General features: G+C 36.5%; 1 protein-coding gene across 16 annotated transcripts in view; it reads right to left on the bottom strand.

Annotated features, from left to right (window-relative positions):
* The window catches only part of KDM4C (lysine demethylase 4C), a 432339-nt gene that overhangs the window by 160583 nt on the left and 247930 nt on the right, over positions 1–23826 (bottom strand). For all 16 annotated transcript variants that reach the window (XM_049634710.1, XM_049634680.1, XM_049634624.1 and 13 more), the window contains one exon: positions 713–894. In XM_049634710.1, coding sequence (XP_049490667.1) covers positions 713–894 — 182 coding nt within the window. The remainder of the gene's footprint in view (positions 1–712; positions 895–23826) is intronic.

The following is a 23826-nucleotide window of genomic DNA, read 5'->3' as shown; positions in this document are numbered from 1 at the left end:
AAAAAAAAAAAAAGAATATAACTCAGAACAGAATGCTCACATCGATACACTTAATAGTATAGTATATCTTAAAATAGGTCAAGAAGTTCCACCCTTACTAGATTCCTAAAGCTCACTTTGTCCAAGACAGTGTTAAAGAATGTGGCCCACAGCAAACTAAAATGCCATCAGTACTACATATGTGAAATAACATTGAAAACAGCACCGGGCATAGCTGGCTGTGAGGGTGAACTGAACAATTCGGTTTGTATTGAGTCCTGCTGTATCATATGTGTGTTCCACAGGAGAAGAGAGACACTTTAAATGCGGGCCCAGAGGTGACATGTTATTGAGAGTGATATATTCAAACACAAAACAGAAAGTAGGGCTAAGTTCTCTCTTTGCAATGCTTCTACTATGGTTGCGCTTTAAGTTCTGTGTTTCTTGATGAAAAGGGTAGAAAGAAAGGTTGGAACTTCCCCTTGACTGAAATAAACCAAGACGGACAAATAAACCAATCATTTAATTAAAACAATAAAGCACTATCAGAAAAATGTCTTTCAAGTAGCACTCAGAAATTCTGTTTGCTAACAGCCATGTGGGTACATACATATCAATGCCTTCCTTTTCATGTGCATACTTACCTTACAGTGATTCATCTGTGTTTTTATGGTCATACAGAAAGTGCAGCAGTGAAAGGACACCTTGGCAGCGACCCCTCAACCCTTATTACCTTGTAGTATGGCATAAGAAGAGCACAGATGGCACAGTGTGGCTCCATTCTGGCCATGGCTGCGTTATACTCCTGTTCAGCCACAAAGTTTGGGGACTTCGTCTGCCAAAGGTGGACCAAAGGCTTCGCCCAAGACTCTGTTTCTTCCACTTCCTCCTCAATCGATGTAACCTCGGGCAATTCTTACAAATCAAGGCATGAAAACACTGTGAGCATGGGACCCAGGGAAAATTCACCCTGGTTATAAAAGAAGCAAACATTCCAAAGTACCTGTGATATTAATGTCAGACAGGAAACCTATTTTATCTTTCAAATACATTCTGACAGAAGCAGAACAAAAGGAATGTCCTTTTCATCCTCCTCATCTTCAAGCGCTAGATCAGATCTAATGGCCCGACAATGAGTCTCCTTTTGACACCCTCCCCATTCCTGCCAGGAATGACTAAACTGTCCCCTCCTTCAATTTCACTTCTGTGTTTCCACTGCTACCATCAACAACTCACATGGTAAAGCAGCTTTTATCTGTGAGATTACCTTCCAACTAGCAGAGGAATTTGCTAGCCCAGTAACTGCCTTGCCAATATTTTTCATTTCTTCACCTAACATTGTATGTGGCTAAACAAAAATTTATTAATTGAATGTCATTTAATTTTGGGGTTCAAGAATTCATAACAATATTTATAGAGCACCTATCAGATGCCAAGCAATACACTGCTATCACATGAATATGAAGGACAATTCCTTTTCAAATCTTATTTATTCAATATAATGCCCCCCGAGGGTTAAGTCTCTTAAGCACATACATCTGTTAATGTGAAAGAGGCAGAGATCTACTCCACAAAAAATACCATTTTACCAAGTTTTATAGAAGGCCAGAAAAATACAGAAAGACCTAACAGGTTAAGAGAAAAAAATTCCTCATGTCTATAGCAGGGGACAGTATACCAGGGCAGGTGGCAGCCATCACAGCACATCTAGTACTTAACATCTACAGCTGTGACACATTCTAAAACTCCTCACCAGTAGCTGTCACAGTCTTACAAATCAAAACTGTGGAGCACTGTCCTCAAGTCCCAAGCACAGGTGCTCCTGTGAATCAGTGCGCTCCAGCCCTTGCCTTGTTGACTTACCTGTTCAAAAAAAAAGTCAAAATAGATTTGCTGAGATGGAAAAATAAGATGGGCTAAATGAGGCTGAAAATAACTCAAAAGCCATCAAATGCCAACTAAAGTGAAAGGGAATGTTCCTGCTTCCATGGTGGTAGTGGTATCATCATCATCATCTACAGAAAATGCTTAGTATTCAGCCAGGCAGTGTTTGAAAGCAAAACAAAAGGTAAGAATGTTTGCAGTGAAGTAATCTGATGCTAAACAGAAATCACTTCCACCTCAGTCTCCCTATAATAGAGAATAGAAGACTTTCTGTGAACACTTAGATTTGACAAATGAAAGATGGGAGTGAAAAGTCGACCAAGAATTTGAAATACCATTAGGTCCTTAACTTACAGGCTAATATCTCCCACATACACACTAAAACTGGGATCTAAACTAAAAGAAATCCTTTGGGTTTGAATAGCTATTGCCTCTTCCTGACACACTATAAGTTTACCATATCACTTACTTTATTATAAAAGGTTGAAACATACAAGATAGATGATGCCCTTATCCCTTTGATTGGTCATAAGTAAATGTGCAGAGTTCTCAAAATATCTTTAGGGATGGAGGAAATACTATTATCTCCTAAAAGCCTAACAAAGAGAAAGAAGTAGTGGAAAAGGACAATTCCTAACAATGGAGCCAGATAGTGTGGGCAAGACCCAGAGCAAGACTTGACCTAGGACATCCTGACTCAAATTGAACACTTCCCAAACTTTCTCAACAGTGACCTGGTAGAGAATCTTGCTCTACAGATGTCCTTCCCCAAAGGTGATGTTGTACTCTGGCCCAAAGAGTATTTATCTTCTGTTTGGATAATCTCCAAGCCAGAATACACAGTGAACATAACTATGTAATCCCATCACTTAAAAGTGGCAAGGCAGCAACACTGTGCAGCACCAAGTACAGGGAACTGTTATTCCAGAGACCTAGTTTTAAATTCAAGCCCTTTGGGGCTCAGTCGGTTAAGTGACCAGCTTCAGCTCAGGTCATGATCTTACAGCTCATGGGTTCAAGCCCCGTGTCTGGCCCTGTGCTGATAGCTCAGAACCTGGAGCCTGCTTCAGATTCTGTATCTCCCTCTCTCTCTCTGCTCCTTCCCCACTCGCGCTGTGTTTCTCTTTCAAAAATAATAAATAAAACATAAATTTTTTTTTTTTTTTAATTCAAAGTCTTTGATCAAAAGGCTTACGGCTTTGGGTAAATAGATTCTCACATAGTGAGAATTCCTTTCTCACCTACTTAAGAGCTTTTTTTTTTCTTTTTAATTTTAAAGTGAAATAGTAAATGTAAAACTTCTCTTTAAAATCTGAAGTGCTGGGGTGCTTGGGTGGCTCAGTTGGTTAAGCATCCAACTCCTGATTTTGGCTCAGGTCATGACCCCAGGGTTCATGTTCATGGGATTGACCTCCATGTTAGGCTTTGAGCTGACATTGCGGAACCTGCTTGGGATTCTCTCTCTCTCTTTCTCTCTCTCTGCCCCACCCCTGATTGAATGCACATGCATTCTCTCTCTGTCAAAATAAATAAACATTTAAAAAAAATAAAATCTAAAGTGCTGGAGTTCTTTGTAAAGTCTAAAGTGACATACTTAATATATACATTATTATGTAAAATCCATCTAATCATCTTATTTTCATTTGATCTGTTTATCAATTAAATGCTACAATATTTTATGAGGGGGAAAAGATAGTGCATTTAATCAGATGATTATTCATATTTTACTTTAGCTTTAAAAGTCAAAATCACTGGCACATTTTTGAAGGTAAACATTCTGTCCTGCTGAAATTTCTTCATCCTCTCCTCCATCTCCCAAGAACTCTTGCTTACTCTTGACCCATGCATTGGTCAACCACAGACTAAGCTGGCTATTGCTTTTCATAGATTAATGACATTCATTTAACAACAAATCTCAATCCCTTAGGGAACCAAGAAGGTTTTGGGTGTGGGGAATCCCTTTGGGATATCTAAAACTTTCATCATATTACTTCAAATGAAAACTCTCCCTTTTAGCCTCTACTCCTGCTCCTGGTTCCATTTTATTTTATTTTTTTTAAATATATGAACTTTATTGTCAAATTGGTTTCCATACAACACCCAGTGCTCATCCCAAAAGGTGCCCTCCTCAATACCCATCACCCACCCTCCCCTCCCTCCCATCCCCCATCAACCCTCAGTTTGTTCTCAGTTTTAAAGAGTCTCTTATGCTTTGGCTCTCTCCCACTCTAACCTCTTTTTTTTTCTTCCCCTCCCCCATGGGTTCCTGTTAAGTTTCTCAGGATCCACATAAGAGTGAACACATATGGTATATGTCTTTCTCTGTATGGCTTATTTCACTTAGCATAACACTCTCTCCAGTTCCATCCACGTTGTTACAAAGGGCCATATTTCATTCTTTCTCATTGCCACGTAGTACCCCATTGTATATATAAACCATAATTTCTTTATCCATTCATCAGTTGATGGACATTTAGGCTCTTTCCATAATTTGGCTATTGTTGAGAGTGCTGCTATAAACATTGGGGTACAAGTGCCCCTATGCGTCAGTACTCTTGTATCCCTTGGGTACATTCCTAGCAGTGCTACTGCTGGGTCATAGGGTAGGTCTATTTTTAATTTTTTGAGGAACCTCCACACTTCTTGGTTCCATTTTAGTACACCTTCATCTACTTAGTTTTTTTAAAAAAATACTTCTACTTCCAATATACAGATGACGAAAAATGTTTTTTTTGTTGCAGCTTTGAGACGTTTCGATCATTCGGCATCACTATGCCTAGGAATTTCCTCTCTTCCTCTCTTTCTTCAACTATAGTTGACTAATGAACCCCTAAATGAGTCACTGTACTCATTAGTACATAATTACCTCACAACATGATGTATTTTAAAACATGTGATGTGATAAAAATAGATTCTTACAGTTGTTAAATATCAAATTAGTTCTCACAACATCCTTGTAAAATAAAAGGGCAAGGTAGAAATTATCAAACATAAAAAGACATAGACACTGCAGGCATTTAATGAATTACCAATGTTTTTATTACTAAAATTATATCCTCTTTTTTAAATTTTTTTTGATGTTTTTATTTTTACTTTTGAGACAGAGAGAGACAGAGCATGAGCAGGGGAGGGGCAGAGAGAAAGGGAGACACAGAATCGGAAGCAGGCTCCAGGCTCTGAGCTGTCAGCACACAGCCTGACACGGGGCTCGAACTCATGACCTGAGCCGAGATCATGACCTGAGCCGAAGTCGGACACTTAACCGACTGAGCCACCCAGGCGCCCCAAAAAATTATATCCTCTTTTATAACAGCATACCAACAATCAGAAGATTGTACACAGATCTGAGTCTCATCCTGAATGCTACACTTTGCTGTAGATTCAGGAGCGAGTGAGGCAAATGAAAAATCCCTTGGCGTAAGGGCATCAAAGTTTGGTAAATCTGTGAAAACATTACCAGCAGTTACTGTATTCCCAACGAGAACAAAAGAAGAGCTAATAGTTTAACAGCAGTTCTCAAAGTAAGGTCTGTGGACTCCCAGAGACACAAAGGACAATTTCACAGGGTCTGGATGGTCAGAATTACTTTCATAATAACACAAAGACGTTATTTGTCTATCTCACCCTGGCATCTATTTTATTAAATTTGTGATAAACATGGGATATATTCATACAGTACTTCTGCTGCACAACGAAGTTCAATAGTTGTCTTGGGGAAAAGCACATATGCAATTAATTGAATTGCAAGATGGATAAGCTGTGTCTTTCACGGGACACCATTTTTACTTAAAAGAATGATTAACAGACAAACTATGGTTACTCAGACTTGGGTCTGGCAGGAATTTTCATGAAAGGGAACAAAAAGACTGTCATTTTAATAAAAAAAAAAACTATTCAGAGTATTTGTTGACAATGGTAAATTCAAGTTTATGAGTCAAAATTAGAATTCTAGAAAATGTGTATCCACTACTATAAGCTTGATAGCTTCCCAATACTTAAAGCTGTTTGTGATGAGATTGATGGAGATAATATCAAATGTAATTTTTAAATATTACATAAAGAGACCTATGTAACTGTTTACCAATGGATGCTGTTACAAAATGAAGCATCTGTAAAAGAATCACTCAAAGTGCAAGACACACCAATGAATCTGTAGCTTAACAGAGTACAAAGAGTTCATTGACGTGATTTCAGATTCCACAATGCAACTAACCTTTAAAAAAACTAACATATGCCAAGCTTTGGTGTAGTGTCAAAGAAGAATATCCATAATTATCTGAAAAGGCTACTGAAATATGGTACCCCATCCAATCTCCTATCTGTGTGAAGCTGGACTTTCTTTACATACTTCAACCAGAACATAATGCAGCACACTGAATGCAGAAGCAGATATAAGAATCCAATTATTTCTATTAAATCTAATATTAAACACTTGTGCAAATAATGTGAAACAATACCATTCCCTTCTTTGTTTTTTATGATTTGGGGATATTGTTAGTTTTTTATGAAAACAAATGTAACTATTTATGAATGTATTGTTGCTACTTTCAAATGAATTAATACAGTTAAATACAGTTAAACACATTTAAAACTTTTCCTGTTTTAACTTCCAGCAAGTAAATATACATAGAATAAACCCATGGGAAGGGAAGGCAAAAAGGAAAGGACATGACAAGATGAAAGGAAACCTCTTTGGGATCCTCAAAAATTTAAGTGCATAGGGAGTCCTGAGAGCAAAAAGGTCGAGAAACACAAACATACATATATATATATTATATATATAATTACACTGAAAATATTAGTATCACAGAGTTACTGTTCAACAATACAGCCCAAACAAAACAGGTGTAGACTCTGTTCTGACAGCCAGGCAAGAATTTTATAAATCACTTTCCCCAATCAATGTGTGATGCTTAAACAAAAAGAAAACAAGCCAATACTAGAAGAAGGCATCCTTTCCTCTCAGTTCCTTCATCAAGGTCTACAAGGTTTGTTAGCTATAGTAGAAAACAAATTCTATGCCAACAGTACTTTACAAAAATGTTCCCATAACTCTGTAGTGAGTGAAATACAGTTAAGAAAACCATGAGCCTAAATACATAGCAGTTCCTTAAATTTGTATAAGTGCTTATACAGAATTCATAGAAGCAAGTTGTAACACAGCTCAAGACACCATGTTCTCCGGAACTTTGTCCTGAGAAAGGAAATGTAAGCAATGGCTTAGGTGGCCTCCCATGAAGGATGGTCAGCTCCCTAACAACCACTACTATGATGGAAAAATGGGGAAAATACATACTATCTTGGATAAATATACTGAAGTAACCTGTTAAAAATGTTACTGCCATACCAGCAGCACCTTCAATAGCTGCCCTGAAATTTTTGATTGCCATGTCACTAAAAAAACAGTAAGTTGTGCAATAGCCAACGTATGGAAAGATATTTGCAAATGACATATCTGATAAAGGATTAGTATCCAAATATATAAAGAACTTATAAAACCCAACACCCAAAACATAAATAGTCCAACCAAAAAAAAATTGGCAGAAGACATGAACAGACATTTCTCCAAAGATATCCAGGTGGCCAACAGACACATGAAAAAGTGTTCATCATAACTTACCATCAAGGAAATGCAAATCAAAACTACAATGAGGTATCACCTCACACTTGTCAGAATGGCTAAAATCAAAAGCAGCATAAACATCGGGTGTTGGTGAAGATGTATAGAAAAAGGGACCCTCATGAACTGTTGGTGGGAATCCAAACTGGTGCAGCCACTCTGGAAAATGGTAGGAGTGTTCCTCAAAAAGTTAAAAATAGAACTACCCTATGATCCAGGAATTGCACTACCAGGTATTTACTCAAAAGATACAAAAATAACTTATTTCAAAAGACACATGTACCCTGATGCTTATGGCAACATTATCAATGATAATTATTATATTTATACTTATATAAATACATATATTTATATAAATAAATTTATATTTTTAAATATTTTAATATTTGTTTTATTTTTATATTTTATACATTTATTATTTTTGAATTATATTTTTCCAAAGAAGACATCTAGATGGCTAAAAGACACATGAAAAGATACTCAACATCACTCATCATTAGAGAAATACAAATCTAAACCACAATGAGATACCACTTCACACCTGTCACAATGGCTAAAATTAACAATTCAGGAAACAAAAGATGTTGGCAAGGATGAGGAGAAAGGGGAACATTTTTGCACTGTTAGTGGAAATGCAAACTGGTGCAGTTGCTCTAGAAAACAATATGGAGATTCCTCAAAAAATTAAAAATACAGTTACCCTACGACCCAACAATTGCACTTCTAGGTATTTATCCGAAGGATACAAAAATGCTGATTCAAAGGGGGCACATGCATCCCAATGTTTGTAGCAGCACTACCAATAATAGCCAAATTACGAAAAGAGCCCAAATGTCCACTGACTGATGAATGGATAAAGAAGATGTAGTATATCTGTGTATATCTATCTATCTATCTATCTATCTATCTATCTATCTGGATATACACAATGGAATATTACTTGGCAATCAAAAAGAATGAAATCTTGCCATTTGCAAAAACATGGACGGAATCTGAATGTATTATGCTAAGCAAAATAAGTCAGAGAAAGACAAATATATAATTGCACTTGTATGTGTAATTTAAGAAACAAAACAGTTGAACATAGGGGACAGGAAGGAAAAATAAGACAAAAACAGAGAGAGGCAAACCATAAGAGACTCTTAAATACAGAAAACAAACTGAGGGTTGCTGGAGGGGTGTTGGATATGGGGATGGACTAAATGGGTGATGAGCATTAAGGAGGGCACTTGTTGGGACGAGCACTGGGTATTATATGTAAGTGATGAATCACTAAATTCTACTCTTGAAACCATTATTACACTATATGTTAACTAACTTGGATTTAAAGAAATTTTTAAAAATTATGAAAAGAACCCAAATGTCCATCGACTGATGAATGGGTAAAGAAGTTCATAAAATATATATATGTATGTGTATACACACACATACATATACACAAAATTATATTTTGTATATAAAATATAAAGTATATATAAAATGAAATACTACTCAGCCGTAAAAAAGAATGAAATCTTGCCATTTATAATGACAGGGATGGAGCTAGAATTTATGCTAAGTGAAATAAGTCAGAGAAAGACAAGTGCCATATGATTTCACTCATATGCAGAATTTAAGAAACAAAACAAAGGAGCAAAGGGGAAAAAAGGGAGAGGCAAACCAAGAAACAGACTCTTAACTATACAGAAGAAACTGATGGTTCCCAGAAGGGATGGGTGAAATAGGTGACAGGGATTAAGGAGTGCAATTGTTGTGACAAGCACCCAGCAATGTACAGAAGTGTTGAATCACTATATTGTATACCTGAAACTAACATAACACTGTATGTTAACTAACTGGAATTAAAATTAAAACTCTCAAAATTAAAAATTAGGGGCACCTGCCTGGCTCAGTGTAGCATATGATTCTTGATTTTAGGGTCGTGAGTTCAGCCCTCATGTTGGGTATAGAGATTACTTAAAAATAAAATCTTATAAAAATAAAAAACTAAAAAATTTTAAAAAATAATTTTTTTCTGATATATACTTAAGAAACCAAACTTGTCTCTGATTCTAAATATTTCTGGCAGAAATAAGAGCTCTTGGAGAGAGGTAATGGGAATAGATATGCACAAAGTACCCATGAATAGTGCTCAAGAAGAATTAAGAGGTAAATTAACAGTACTTTATTTATATATATGATAGCTGAATACTAACAGGTAATCACACTTCTGCCTCTTACATAAAATCACACTAAGCAGCCCCTCATAGGCAGCCTGCTTACAACTCACCTCATGCTTCATCAGTGTGTCTTAAATGCATCTCCAAAATTATCCTCCCTGCTTGCTATTCAAATCATACTCACTGTGATACTGTAATATAAAATGAAATATATTTGGTCTTTGATCCAGTTCCTGGCAGAGAGCTCCTAAAACTCTTGGAATTTCCTGAGAGGTATGGGTGAGAAGAGCACCATTGGGTGAAATATTTGGTCTTAGTCTCGTTCCTGACACAGAGCTTCTAAGACTCCTGGAATCTTAGAATAGATAAAAGCATCTTTTGTATGCTAATACGATGACTGACTGGTAGTTGGAGGCCCTGAAATAGCTTCAGGATTGAAGCAGGCCACCAGAAAGACCAAGGCATGATTAGAGGATTGGCACTTCAGCTGCACCTCTTACCTCAGTGGAGGGGACAGGGGCTGGTGATTAAGTTAAATTGCCAATAGACGATGGTTTATTCAATTGTGTGACAAATGAGCCTCCACAAAAGCTCTAAAATGCAAAATGGACTAAGTTCCTAAATATGTGACCTTAAGCCATAAAAATCCTGGGAGAGAGCACAGGCAGTAATTTCTCTGACACTGCCATAGCATTTTTCTAGATAGGTCTCCCCAGGCAAGAGAAATAAAAGCAAAAATAAACTATTGGAACTACATCAAAATAAAAAGCATCTGCACGGCAAAGGAAACAATCAACATGACTAAAAGACAACTTACTGCAAAAATATGCAAAATATATTTGCAAATAACACATCCAATAAAGGATTAGTATCTAAACTATATAAAGAATTTATAAAACTCAACACCCAAAACACAAATAATATAACTAAAAAAAATGGACAGAAGACATGAATAGACATTTCTCCAAAGAAGACATCCAGATGACCAACAGACACATGAAAAGATACTCAACATTACTCATTACCAGGAAAATGCAAATCAAATCTACACTTATTATCAGGAAAATGCAAATCAAAACTACAATGAGATATCACCTCTCACTTGTCAGATAGGCTAAAATCAAAAACACAAGAAACATGTGTTAGAGAGGATATGGAGAAAGGGAAACCCTCATGCACTGCTGGTGCAAACTAGTGTAGGCAGTCTGAAAAACAGTGTAGAGATTTCTCAAAACATTAAAAATAGAATTACTACATGATTCAGTAATTCCACTACTTGGTATTTGCCCAAAGAATATGAAAACACCAATTCAAAAAGATATATGCACCCCTATGTTTATTGCGGCATTATTTACAATAGCCAAATTAGGGAAGGAGCCCAAAGGTCCATGGATAGACAAATGGATAAAGAAGTTGTGGTGTGTGTGTGTGTGTGTGTGTGTGTGTGTGTGTGTACACATACAAAATAAGTCAATCAGAGAATGATAAATACATGATTCCACTCTCACATGAAATTTAAGACAAAACAAAGAAAAATAAAGATAAACCAAGGAACAAACTCTTAACTATACAGGACAAACTATGGTTGCCAGAAGTGAGATGGGTGGCAGGATGGGTGACATAGGTGAAGGGGATTAAGAGTACACTTATCATGATGAGCCCTGAGTAAATGTACAGAATTACTTAATCACTATATTGTATCCCTGAAATGAAAATAACTGTACATTAACTATGCTGCAACTTTAAAAACCAAACAAACCTTAAACAACAGGGTTCAGAAAGCTTCAGGATTGAACACATCAAGATACTGTGAGGGTGATGTACCTGGAGAGGGATGAAAGTTCTGTACATACTCTCCTCACCCCAACCCTGCCCTGTACATCCCTTCCTTTTGGCTGTCCCTGAATTGTAAACCAGTAAATATAACGTGCTTTCCTGAGTTCTGTGAACCATTCCAGCAAATGATCAAACCCGAGAAGGGAGCTGTAGGAAGCCCCAGCCTTTGTAGTACATTGGTCACGAGTAACAACTTGCAATTCATATCTGAAGTAGGGGCATCTTGTGGCAATGACTCCTTAACCTGTGGGGGCTGCACTAACTCTGAGCTGTTAGCATCAGAAACTAAATTGTAGGACACCCAGTTGTGTCTGGGGAGTGAAAGAAATGGTTGGATTGGGAAATATGACCCACACATTTGCTGTCAGAAATATTCATACTTGTAGTACTGGCCCTTTCCTCGGGGCCATAAACAATGGTGTTTTTCAAAGATCGAATCCAGTCACAAAGGCATAGCTAGAAATGTGTCTTTTTAGTATGTAACTATAGAGTTGAGGGCCAGTGGTGCATCTGATGTTGACCCAATGACTACACAGCACTCAGAAAGGGATTGCATGGAAGAGACTCAATCCTAGCACATATTACAAAGTTGGGAGCCCAGGAAATCCTAAACACTTTCTGGTTCTAAAAAAATAGTTAGGCTTGCTGCAATTCACTTGAGAATCTTAAAATATTCATAGAATCTTTGTAACAGTTTTTATACTCACTTGGAGTTATGTTCCATTATTCAGAGAGCAACTTCTCTCTCAAATTAATAAAACTTTCCAAGGTGTAGCAGGGGACACTGAGAAGTGATCTTAGAGATTATTGTAGATACACACTTTTTTTTAATTTTTTTTAATGTTTATTTATTTTTGAGACAGAGAGAGACAGAGCATGAGCAGGGAAGGGGCAGAGAGAGAGGGATACACAGAACGTGAAGCAAGCTCCAGGCTCTGAGCTGTCAGCACAGAGCCCGACACGGGGCTTGAACTCACGAATTGTGAGATCATGACCTGAGCCAAAGCCGGATGCTTAACCGACGGAGCCACCCAGGCGCCCCTAGATACACACTTTTAATTTTACTGATTAGGTATTTATTTTTGGTTACTTTCTATATAAAAGAATTTACATTGCTTTTCATACAAAAGTATATGTGACTAAAAACAAGTTTATTTTAAAGAATGAAATTAAAATATAATATTTAAAAATATTAGCTCATGTGATCATAAAATTAAGTCTATGGCAAATTATCATATAGTTAAACATTATAATAAATTAGGTAAGAAATGTAATAAACCCCTGACTTTGTGGTCTAGAACCACAATTAGTTATGAACTAGTTATACAACTAATCAGAATTATATAATTAGAATTAGTCATGCAACTAATCTGAGGTAAACATGACTATAAGAGTGGAGCTTCAATACAACTCTATTAAAATAACTTAAAATGTTTCATTCATGCAATCCATGTGGTCTTAAAGTTTGGTTACAATTCTAAACCTGCTTCTTCACCTACAAAATGAGCACAAGATTTTCTAAATTACAAGGTTATATGAGATACCAGTCATAAAGCTGCTAGCCATTAATATGTAAGGCCTGGGGCTTCAACAAATGATGGTTTTCCTTCCCTTTTAGGTCTCCAGCATTAACCTGTGGGATCTGCAGCATAATCTTTGCAAATATTATCCAGAAAATTTTCATCTAGAAAATTACCTAAAATATATGCCCTAAATACTAAACTTTTAACATGACATGACAGACTGAAACAGGAAAAGCTCATCTAGACAGGTACCCAATTCTCTCTTACTATATAAACATTTCTGGGGGGTCTGAGTGGCTCAGCTGGTTAAGCACCCAACTCTTGGTTTTGGCTCAGGTCATGATCTCATGGTTCATGGGTTTGAGCCCTGCATCGGGCTCCACGCTGACAGTGCAAAGCCTGCTTGGGATTCTCTCTCCCCCTCTCTCTCTACCCCTCCCTTGCTTGAGCTCTCTCAAAATAAATAAATAACTTTTAAAATATCTATATAAACATTTCTATCAAAATATTTATCCTTTGGGGGCACCTGGGTAGGTTAGACAGTACAGTGTCCAACTTCAGCTCAGATCACAATCTCATAGTGTGTGAGTTCGAGCCCCGCATCGGACTCACTGCTGTCAGTGCAGAATCCACTTTAGATCATCTCTGTCCCCCTCTCTCTATGCCCCTCCTCTCTCCTCTCTCTCTCTCTCTCTCTCAAAAATGAATAAGCATTTATTTAAAAAAAAAAGATTTATCCTTTCAGGAAAAAAAGCCTTTATTCTCCCAGTTAAAAACATCACTATTATTTATGATTAATAGAAAAGATTAATGTCCTTTACAAAAGTATCCCCCCAAAAGTGTTCATTTAAAAATATATAAATAAATTATGGAATGGCCATATTATGCCAGCATTATAAATGATGTTTTTAAAGAGCATTAATAAAATATAATAAATATAAACACATATATAATATTAAGTGAATATAAATATTATATTAATAAACAAAATACTGATATAAAACTATATGGAGAGAATGATGTCAATTCTATAAAGATACATTTAAAAATCTGGAATAAAAAAGGGAATTTGTAAGTTTTTGTAATTATAAACATATGCAATCTTTAAAGTTAAAAAAAACCTGCAGTCAGAATAATATTAGGTAGCTCCTACGAACTGGGGAAAACAGTTTAAAAACAGATACATGTCAGATTCATTCACTCCTCAGTACAGTCTTTTTTAACAGATTTTGCTTCCTAGTATAAGTGGATTTCTCAACAGAAGAACACTTGGGCCATTGTTGAAGGGGTGTTGCCAGGACTTGCTGATGGAATCCAGCAGATGGGGAAAGTCATCTACTCTACTATAGCACAATTTCCCTTTACCAATCACCACAACCATTTTGCTGCTGGGGTTATGTTCCAGTGATGTGTTTTGGCTGGTTTAGCACTATTCTCTGCTATGAGGAGCACAGCAGCATCTGTTATCTTTCAGGTACTTGAACAAAATTTCAGTCCTGGGAAGCATTATATATGGTTTCAATGTCCTGGAAGAAAGTGCGGGAGAGGATGTTGAGGCCACAAGTGAACTACTCAAAAAAAAACAAAGAAATTCAAACTTGGGAACTTTATTGTTCCTACCCAAACTATTTAACAATCTGTATACAAACTGTATTTCAATGATCTTATAAATCACTGAATTTTGAAGGTTTGTAAAAGTGTGTTCAAAAGTAGAAAAGAGAAAAAAATTATAGGACTTTTAGGTGTGGCTTTCCTGGGAAGTACTGACATTAAGGAAAAATTAAATTATGTATTAAGAAAAACTGAAATCCCTTAAACTATGAACATAATAATGGTAAACAGAATTCTGCTATTTCATTTGCAAAGCACTTCTTAAACTAAATGCATAGACATAGTTTTATTCTTTATGCATAACATTACACTAATAGAGATCTCAAAAATATTTCAAAATGATGTTTTCCAACTCATTCAATGTACTGTTTTAAACAACAGAAACATTCCAAAGCATGGCCCTTCAAAATTTCTATTACACAAAAATACTCTGATACTTAATAGTGCTTCTGGGGAGGTAGGTTTCACAGAGAACTTTGGGATTACCGATGTTGCTTAAACTTGTTTAAGAAAGTTAGCTTATATTTCACATATGTATATATTCTTACAATACACATGGACAACAACAAGGGCTACTATGAATGGTCTACTCTGTCAACAGAGATGGCTGGTTCTTAGACATCTATATGTGCTCACTTCAGCTTCTCTTATCAGGACTGGGGCTCTTATCAGGGATTGCAAATATGATAAAATAAAAAGTATAAACTTGGAAACTAGGTAGGATTTAAAGCCTGTCATCTACCAATTACCAGTCTGTGGTCCTGGACAAGTGAATCAAAGTCTCTGAGCTCAGTTTTCTCAACAGTAATAATGATGATAATACCATCTATCTTCAAGAATTATAAATAACAATTGCTAATAATGTGTTCAATAGGAAGAAAGTAGCAAGGTCAATTCTCACATTGTGGTAGGGATGGGGAAAAGAAAACTCCTGAAAGAAAGCTGGCCTATCTTTGGAAAAATTAGCTGGCAACATGATACCAAAAGGAGCTTATTCCAAGCATCAAATCAAAGATAGTAAAAGAGTGAGCACATGAATCTCACTATGTGCTAGGCAATATGACAAATGCTGATAATTAGAAATAAAAACAAACAAGTCTTTTGCCTTCAAACAGTTCAAAATTTCCCTTGGGAGAAATCTCCAGTTTCTTAAACCATTTCATTAATGGCATCTATAATACAAACTCAAAAACTGGTTAAATAAGGAAACCAATTTGACAATAAATTTCATATATTGAAAAAAAAAAACTGGTTAAATAAGATCTCTAAGCAAAGAACCACTAGCATGTTGCAATTTATCTGCCAAAAAAGCTCCCCTTAGCTAAAGGTCAGCTCTGGTCATCTGTGTTAAAGATAGCAGAATCCTGAGACATTTTGACCCAAGCACCGACACGGGAATTGCACAGCAGATCAAACAGCTGCTAAGGAAACAGAAAGAACTTCATTCAGAGCTGCCAGCACACCAATTACTAGGAAAACAAGTGCACTGGCTACTTGAGAGAAGGGACAGAAGTAAGAAGAGGACAAGGTGGTAAATGTTCATTCTGCCGTCCCACATCCAAAGTCATCAGGTGGTCCTGCCAGCTATACTACTTGCTGTTCTTCAAACATGCCACACTAAGCCCCTCTTGAGGTTGTACTCAGTGTTCTCTCCCAAGAAGATTCTTACTCCGGATCCTTGGCTAACTTACTTACAAGCATTATAAAGATGTTTCCTCAAGAAAAGACATTAGCAACTATGGCAATATGTGAGTAATATTCAAACATGTTCATATATCATAGCAAACCTTTTTTCCTTAAGTTTCTACTCCTTTTTACTAGCACAGCAAAAAAAATCACTACATGGTTCAATCTTGAAAATGCTTCTCCAACAAAACATGAATAATAAAACAATGGGATATCAGCATAGACTTTAGAGATCCCTCTGATACATATTTTTTTTTAAAAAAGTTACCTCATAATTTTTTTTTAAACTGGGAAACTAAGAACCAGAAAAGAGAAAAGGAAAAAAAAAAACACACAATAATATACAGAATTAAAATTATGATAAAGTGAGCCACTTCCTACTCACTCCCTAGGAGCCTTTGACATGTCACTTAACCAACCCCCACCCCGAGCCCCAGCAGTGAAAAGTCCCCTCTTAAAATCCAGGATGATGGTCCCCAAGTATCAGCCTGCACAACACTGCCAGCTCAGCACTAAGTTTTCAGTAGTCAGAGGCAAAACAAAGAAAATAAAGACAGTAAAGTAATGATAAAATTAAATTTTAAAATCTATGTAAATTTTGCAAACTTTTCATGGTTTTTCTTGATCTTCATAGTCAGTTTCACAACCAAAAGGTGGAAATAGAAATGCAGAATATATGGTATAGCATATGGGATAATTCAATGGTCTATCTTTGTCTCCAGGGAAAGTGGGTCGTGTACAAGCATAAGGAAATATAAAGCAATATATTAAGTTGTATAAAATTGCAGTTTCTGTAGATTAAAAAAAATCAAATACAGTATTAGCAATTTCACACATTTCAACCCAATACAATAATTTATTTTTCTAAAGAATGGAATGAACCACACAATTGTAGTATCAAAAGCTGTCCCTCAGATGTTTCTACCAGACTTTAAGAATAACAATATCCACATGAATTCAAAAGAATCAAAGTCTTGACTATCATTTTACAATCCCAGCACTTTCAGCACAGACACCCAATCATAAGACTTGATGCCAACTGTTGCTTAGAAAAGTTCCAAGATTTTTCTAAAATATACAGAAAGCAACCATATAAGTTAAAAGCTAGGATTTTTCCCTCTAATTCAATCAAACCCTTATGAAGCCACTAGCATAACAAGAGGAAGATGTTTTTGATTTTTATTCCCCATATTGTAGTAAAAAGTCAACGCCATTGGGGCTGCCAATGGAATTTACTGACAGTGAAATCAAGCTAAACAGAGAATGTCCGACTATTATTATACAGCCGAGTGCTAGATAAAATATCCATTAAATCTGAGTGCCAACAACATTTAATGTTTTATGTCCACATAATGCAGGAAAACATTGGCTGTGACCTATCAATACACATTCCAAGCCAATCTACCTAGTAATCTGCTGAAGTTGCTGTTTTATTGCTTAAACAGACAAAAATACAACCGTGCTTATTATGAAAGTGTCATATTACCTCAAGCTAATAAGAATTGATGGAACAAAGAGATCATTATGTAAAAATTAATAACATTTGGAGCACGACATGCAACAGTCATAAAACAGCATTTGTTTTTTAAAATGGGCAGAGAACTTTTTACAGAGGGGAAACACTGTGGATGAGGGATATTCTTATATTTCACCATTTTGCTTTTCGATGAAAGGCTAACATGGAGCAAGAGACTACAGAGGATACTCTCCTATTATATTTTCATAGAATTCAAGTTTGAATGAAACTTTAGAGTTTGAATAAAACTTTAGTACTACTAATCCAACCATTTCATCAAACAGATGAGGAAACATATGATGAACCTTAGACTTTTCTTTGTTCTCCACGGCACATGGCTATTAACAGCCAAGGAGAGACCAGAACAGGGTTTCAGATTGTCCAACATAAACAGTCATGTACCCATTACCGCCTGGCAAAACAAAGAGACAAAAGGGTGCTTTCAATATTTAAAATAAAATTGTTATCTAACTTAATACTTAAATAATATTTGTGAAGTTTGAGTCAGTAAAAGACATCACTATTAAATTTGGTCAGGATATCCACTTAATCCTTGAAATAAAACAAATAAAACGAAGAGTGGCAAATCTATACCAATTCTGCTAGAAAGGAGGGAGTTGCAGCATACCAGGGACTGGAGGGCATAATTCTCCCCCAAAACAACGACCTACCAAAGGTAAAGTGAAACAGCCAATTCTAAATAATATCCTTTTGTTTGAGGGACAATTGCAAAGTGCCCAAGAACCAGCTTATACCCTAGCAGTACTGACAATGACTAAAGGGCACTGGCTAAATTTCAGAAAATACCACAGAAAATATCAGGCAATCCCAAAAGGAAACAAAAATCACCAATAAAGTGAAATCAGTGGGTAGTTCTAGTTATGGGAAAATGTGCTTCAGACCTATTTAGCATGCAATTGCATCATAAACATGAGCACTTTAATAAAAGGAGTGTGAAACAGAGAAAACCATTTGGGAAAGAAATCAGATTTTGTCAGACTTGTGTTCCTGAGTACTTAAACGTATACATTTTATTCTTTAAAATAACTGAAAACCTAGGTTAAATGGGTTAACTAGTGGTCAAGCACCAAGAATAATCTACAATTAAAGCTGCAATTTCCATCTTTTCCATCTCTATATTTAAATATTTAATCCATTACTAAATGAATTATGATATTAATATAGACACACTGTCCAAAAAAATAAATTGCTGTAACATTGCCTGAAATACACTCCTAATCTAACCCTCAGGGCATGCAGACATTACAGAGATAGGGATCAGGGTCTAAGCTGTCATTAATTTCAAAGAGATGCACAGCAGCTCATTACCATACTCTGCTTGCTGAATTGATGATTTATAAAGAGTTATACAGACAGTTCAGATTAGAGAAAATTAGAGCCATAGCAAGGCTTTAATCTGAATCTTGTCAATTTTCAAACTTGTAGGTGGGGTCACCTCTGCACTTGGGTAAACATGGTACTCTAGAAATTAAAAAGTTATAGGTGAAGAGTTAGAAATAAAAATTTAGTCCACTGGGGATGAGTTTAACATATCACTACGTGTCATTTCAGGGTATCTGAAATGCCAAAAATCCATTCCTGAGCGTCTAAATTAGAAATCCTGATCATCTGTGACCAATCCTCATGTTTCACCCAAGAAGAAACTGAGGCCAAGCTCAGTCAAAAAGGTGATAAGGGATAGTGAGGCCAGGAGATTAGTCAGACTATTTTTTGTCCAGTAGTAAACCAGATTCCACTTCAGAGTGGGTTCATAAGATTTTGCAATTGCTTCTGCTCAATGCCCTGGAAACATGAAGAGCCAGAGCCTACTTTTACTTTAAATTTCTGACTTGGGATAAGAGGTATACATTTGATGGCAGTCCTATGGTTAAAAATTTGTAGGGTGACTTTCTCTTATTATGCTATCAACCTTTCCCCACTCAAGCCCAGACCCAGGTGGCAAGTCCTCTTGTCCTCTGCCTGTGCCTATGGTCAGTTCAGGCTGTTTTTCCCTAGTACACCCTTAATAAAGGGTACAGGATTTTGAGAGTCCATCTTTGTGTGTCTGAGGAATCCTATGAGGTCTTAACTCTGATTTCTAAGCTTCCACTCTTGTCCTGGCATATTTCCCCCAAATAGCCACAGCATTAGCTCTCTCCTACCAATCTACATGTCATTATTCTCTGAATGCTCTCTAGATTTCTCTCATTTCTTGAGAGCTCAGCTATCACCTTCCACCTGCTCCTCATAACCATATCACAACAACAAACATTTGTTACGTGCCAAATACTATTCTGAGTGCTTTACAGTAGTCTTTTAACCCTCAAAACAACTCCATGTGGCAGATGCTGCTATGATCACTACTTTGTAAACACATCTGCCAAAGCATGGAGGATCTCACAGTTAACAGAGAACTGGAGCCAAGTGACCATGACTGTAGACATGGAGAAATACTTTCCATGATTTTGTCCCTGATATGTTATAAAGGTCATTGTTTTATTGTATCAATTGTTTCTGGTTCTTTTGTAACTGTAAGAGTATTTGGTAATCTAACCCATCACACCTTGACACTCTATGTCTCTTTAAAATAGTTTTTTGCCCAAATTACAAGAAATGTGTTTGGATATGCAAAATTAACCAACATAGAAGGCAAAATTAAAATCACCTGATAACAATCTTGTATATATTTTCTTTTATTTCATTTTAGAGACAGAGAGACTGAGTGGGGGAGAGGCACAGAGGGAGAGGGAGGGAGGGAGGGAGGGAGGGAGGGAGAGAGAGAGAGAGAGAGAGAGAGAGAGAGAGAATCTTAAGCACCCTCCATGCTCAGCACAGAGCCTGATGTGGGGTTCAATCCCACGACCGAGGGATCATGACCTGAGCCGAAATCAAGAGTCAAATGCCCAAGTGACTGAGCCACCCAGGAGCCCCAGGAATCTTTTATATTTTCTTATAAATTTTCAATTTTATTTTCAAACCCCCAGGAAAACTCCACTGGCAGCATTAGTGCATCAACTCCAATACCCACCAACAATGGTGGACATCATTGTGTAAAGTAGTACTGCAGTAGCCACTACCATGTTCATGACATCTCTTCTGTGTTTACAGGGCTGCCCTTAGTTTGTACTTACTTTAAAAACATTAACCTTATCAATTCACCAAGGGACTTATGTGCATACTAGGTACAAAAGCAGTAAACATCTTGAAAGTCAACAGTAGGAGGAGCTGGAAAAGTTACATTGGAAACTAATGTAAATGTAAAAGAAATGCATACATACACATGTATGTATGCAGGATGAGAGCTTCAGAGAACAAACAACGAACCATGAGGGGTCAAGCAGGGGGTTGACAAAATTCATGTTCAGAATATCAGTGTAGCAGAAGGTCTGGAGTCCAGGTCAGCACAGTTAAAGGTCTGCTGATGAAAACCCTAACAATAGGGGAAGGGAATAAAAAATAAGATAAAAACAGAGAGGGAGGCAAACCATAAGAGACTCTTAAATACAGAGAACAAACTGAGGGTGGATGGGGGGAATAGGGGAGAGGGGAAAATGGGTGATGGGCATTGAGGAGGGCACTTGTTGGGATGAGCACTGAGTGTTGTATGTAAGTGATGATTCACAGGAATCTACTCCTGAAACCAAGAATACACTGTATGTTAGATAACTTGAGAATAAATCCAAAAATAATAATAAAAAGAAAAGGAAAGTTCAGTACTTTCTCTGTTGCCATAAGTCACACATGCTGTAAAGGGGAACAATTAGAAAACAGAGAAAAAATAAAAACGTGACACTAAGAAATAAACCCCATTTTAGTGTATCTCTTTCAAAATGCTTACATAACATAGTATATATAAATATATATTTATATATGTACATATATACACATATAAAATGTCTTTTCCTCCAAGATGGTATAGTTTTGCTTTCTACTAACAATAAAACATGAATATTTTACATGTCAAAAAAAAATCCTAATCAGCAAAAGCATGAGAAGTAAAAAAATTTTTGCATCTGGAATGACTTCAAACTAGGAAGAAAGGCAACAAATACATATACAAATTGAGGTGCTAGGTAAGCAACTATCCCAATGGGAATATCATTACTCTGGGAGCCCTCAGGTCTCCAAAGCATTGGCCATGTCTACAATGTGTCAGCTTCATTTTAACTTTGAGCACATCCTAGGATTTGGCACAGTGATAAAGAAAATTCTAATACAGTCAGAATACAAAATTGGGTTAGCTGACATATATATTTCTCCAGCTAATTAAAACTGCATGTTTTCACATACATATATACTTACAGAGAATATTTCCTGGATTGGAATTTACATTTTCCTTTAATATGACAACGTATTAAATATTAAAGTATTTGACTAATGGCCGATTTCAAAGTTACTGATCACCAGGGCTTTTCTGCTCTGGTATCCAGAGGTGATTTAAGCCACAGTGATTAACTAACCTTGGACTAGGCAGGGGAGGCAAGATTAAAGGAATGAGAGCAGGGAGACAGACACACAGACAATGAAGCACAATATAAGGTGACAAGTGGCATTCTAAAGCCAAGTAAGTATAGATATAATAGGACAGCAGAGGTAGGAAAGGAGTAAGTGGTGAGCAGAGAATGATTCCAAGAAGGAAAAGGGTATCACAGGGAAAGCAATAGTTGGGGGAAGCATGTGGAAATAAAAAAGCAGTAGATTATATTCAGGAGGAAAAAAAAAGTTGTCCAAATGGAAGAGAAGGAGGTTTCATGGAGGGTAGTCGAGAGAAACAAAGTTGGAGAGCAAAGCTAGTACTGGATCATGGTGGCCTTAAAGTCACTTATCCTATATCAAAGCTGGAATATTAAGGGAAATATGTGAGAGCCTTTGAGCATGCATCATCACCAATCAAGGAAAAAGAAATACTGTGGCAGATTTCTAAGCTTAACTCTAGTGGGTCCATCCCCTCACTCTCAGTACTCCTGAGGTCAAGCAAGAGTATTCTTCTTAGAGCCTGCCTTGTTCACCCATGCTGCACACACACTCACCTTCCCTACAGGCACTCGGCCATAAAGTGCTGAAGTTGGAGAATAGGAATATGCCATTATATTGACAAATTACAAGAGGAGGAGAGGAACACATAAGAAATGCTTCAAAAAAAAAAAAAAAGGAGACCCACCCAAGAGCTTTTCTTTCAAGTTTATATTTTAATTCAACATTTGTTTAATTACATTAATATACAGAAAAAATATACAATATTAATCCATGTTTCAGGATCACTTTGTGCAGCTGCCTAACTTAAGGAAAAATGTAAATGGAAAACATTTCAGCTGAAAGAAAATTAGGGGTACCTGGGTGGCTCAGTCACTTAAGTGTTTGCCTCTTGATTTTAGCTCAGGTCATGATCTCATGGTTGTAAGATCAAGCCCCGCTAAGATTCTCTCTCTTCCTCTCCCACTCATGTGTGCATGTGCACACTCAATCTCTCTCAAAAAAAAAAAAAAACATATATATATATATGTATATATATCATGTATATACATATGTACATATATAATATATATGTATATATATTATATGTACATATAATATATGTACATATATACATGTATATATGTACATATATATGTAAAAACATATATATATATTGAAATAAAACCAGAGATTAGTAATTTCTTTTCAATTATAAATAATAAAATTCAGTACACACCTAAAATTTTTTTCCACTAGAAGAAGGAGGAGGAGGAGGAGGAGGAGGACAAGGAGGAGGGGGAGAAGGAGAAAGAGGAGAAAAGGAAGAATTTGATACTAGTTTTTATGTAAAGATGCTATATTCTAAATGGCATTCTTTTCTTATGTATCCCCTCTCTGCTCTACCACCAACAACCGGTGTTTTGCTGGTAAGCATGGAAAATCTTCCAGGAAAGAACAGGCTGAGAGTCAGGAAATCCTTGCTGATTCTATAATTATTGGACCTGCCACTAACCAGAGTGGTCTCTATAGTTTTAGGTCATTTGAATATCAAAGAGC

Source organism: Panthera uncia, chromosome D4 (assembly GCF_023721935.1).
Source record: "Panthera uncia isolate 11264 chromosome D4, Puncia_PCG_1.0, whole genome shotgun sequence".
Classification (NCBI taxonomy): domain Eukaryota; kingdom Metazoa; phylum Chordata; class Mammalia; order Carnivora; family Felidae; genus Panthera; species Panthera uncia.
Note: the sequence above shows the minus strand (reverse complement) of the source record. Positions and strands in the feature narration are given on the sequence as shown.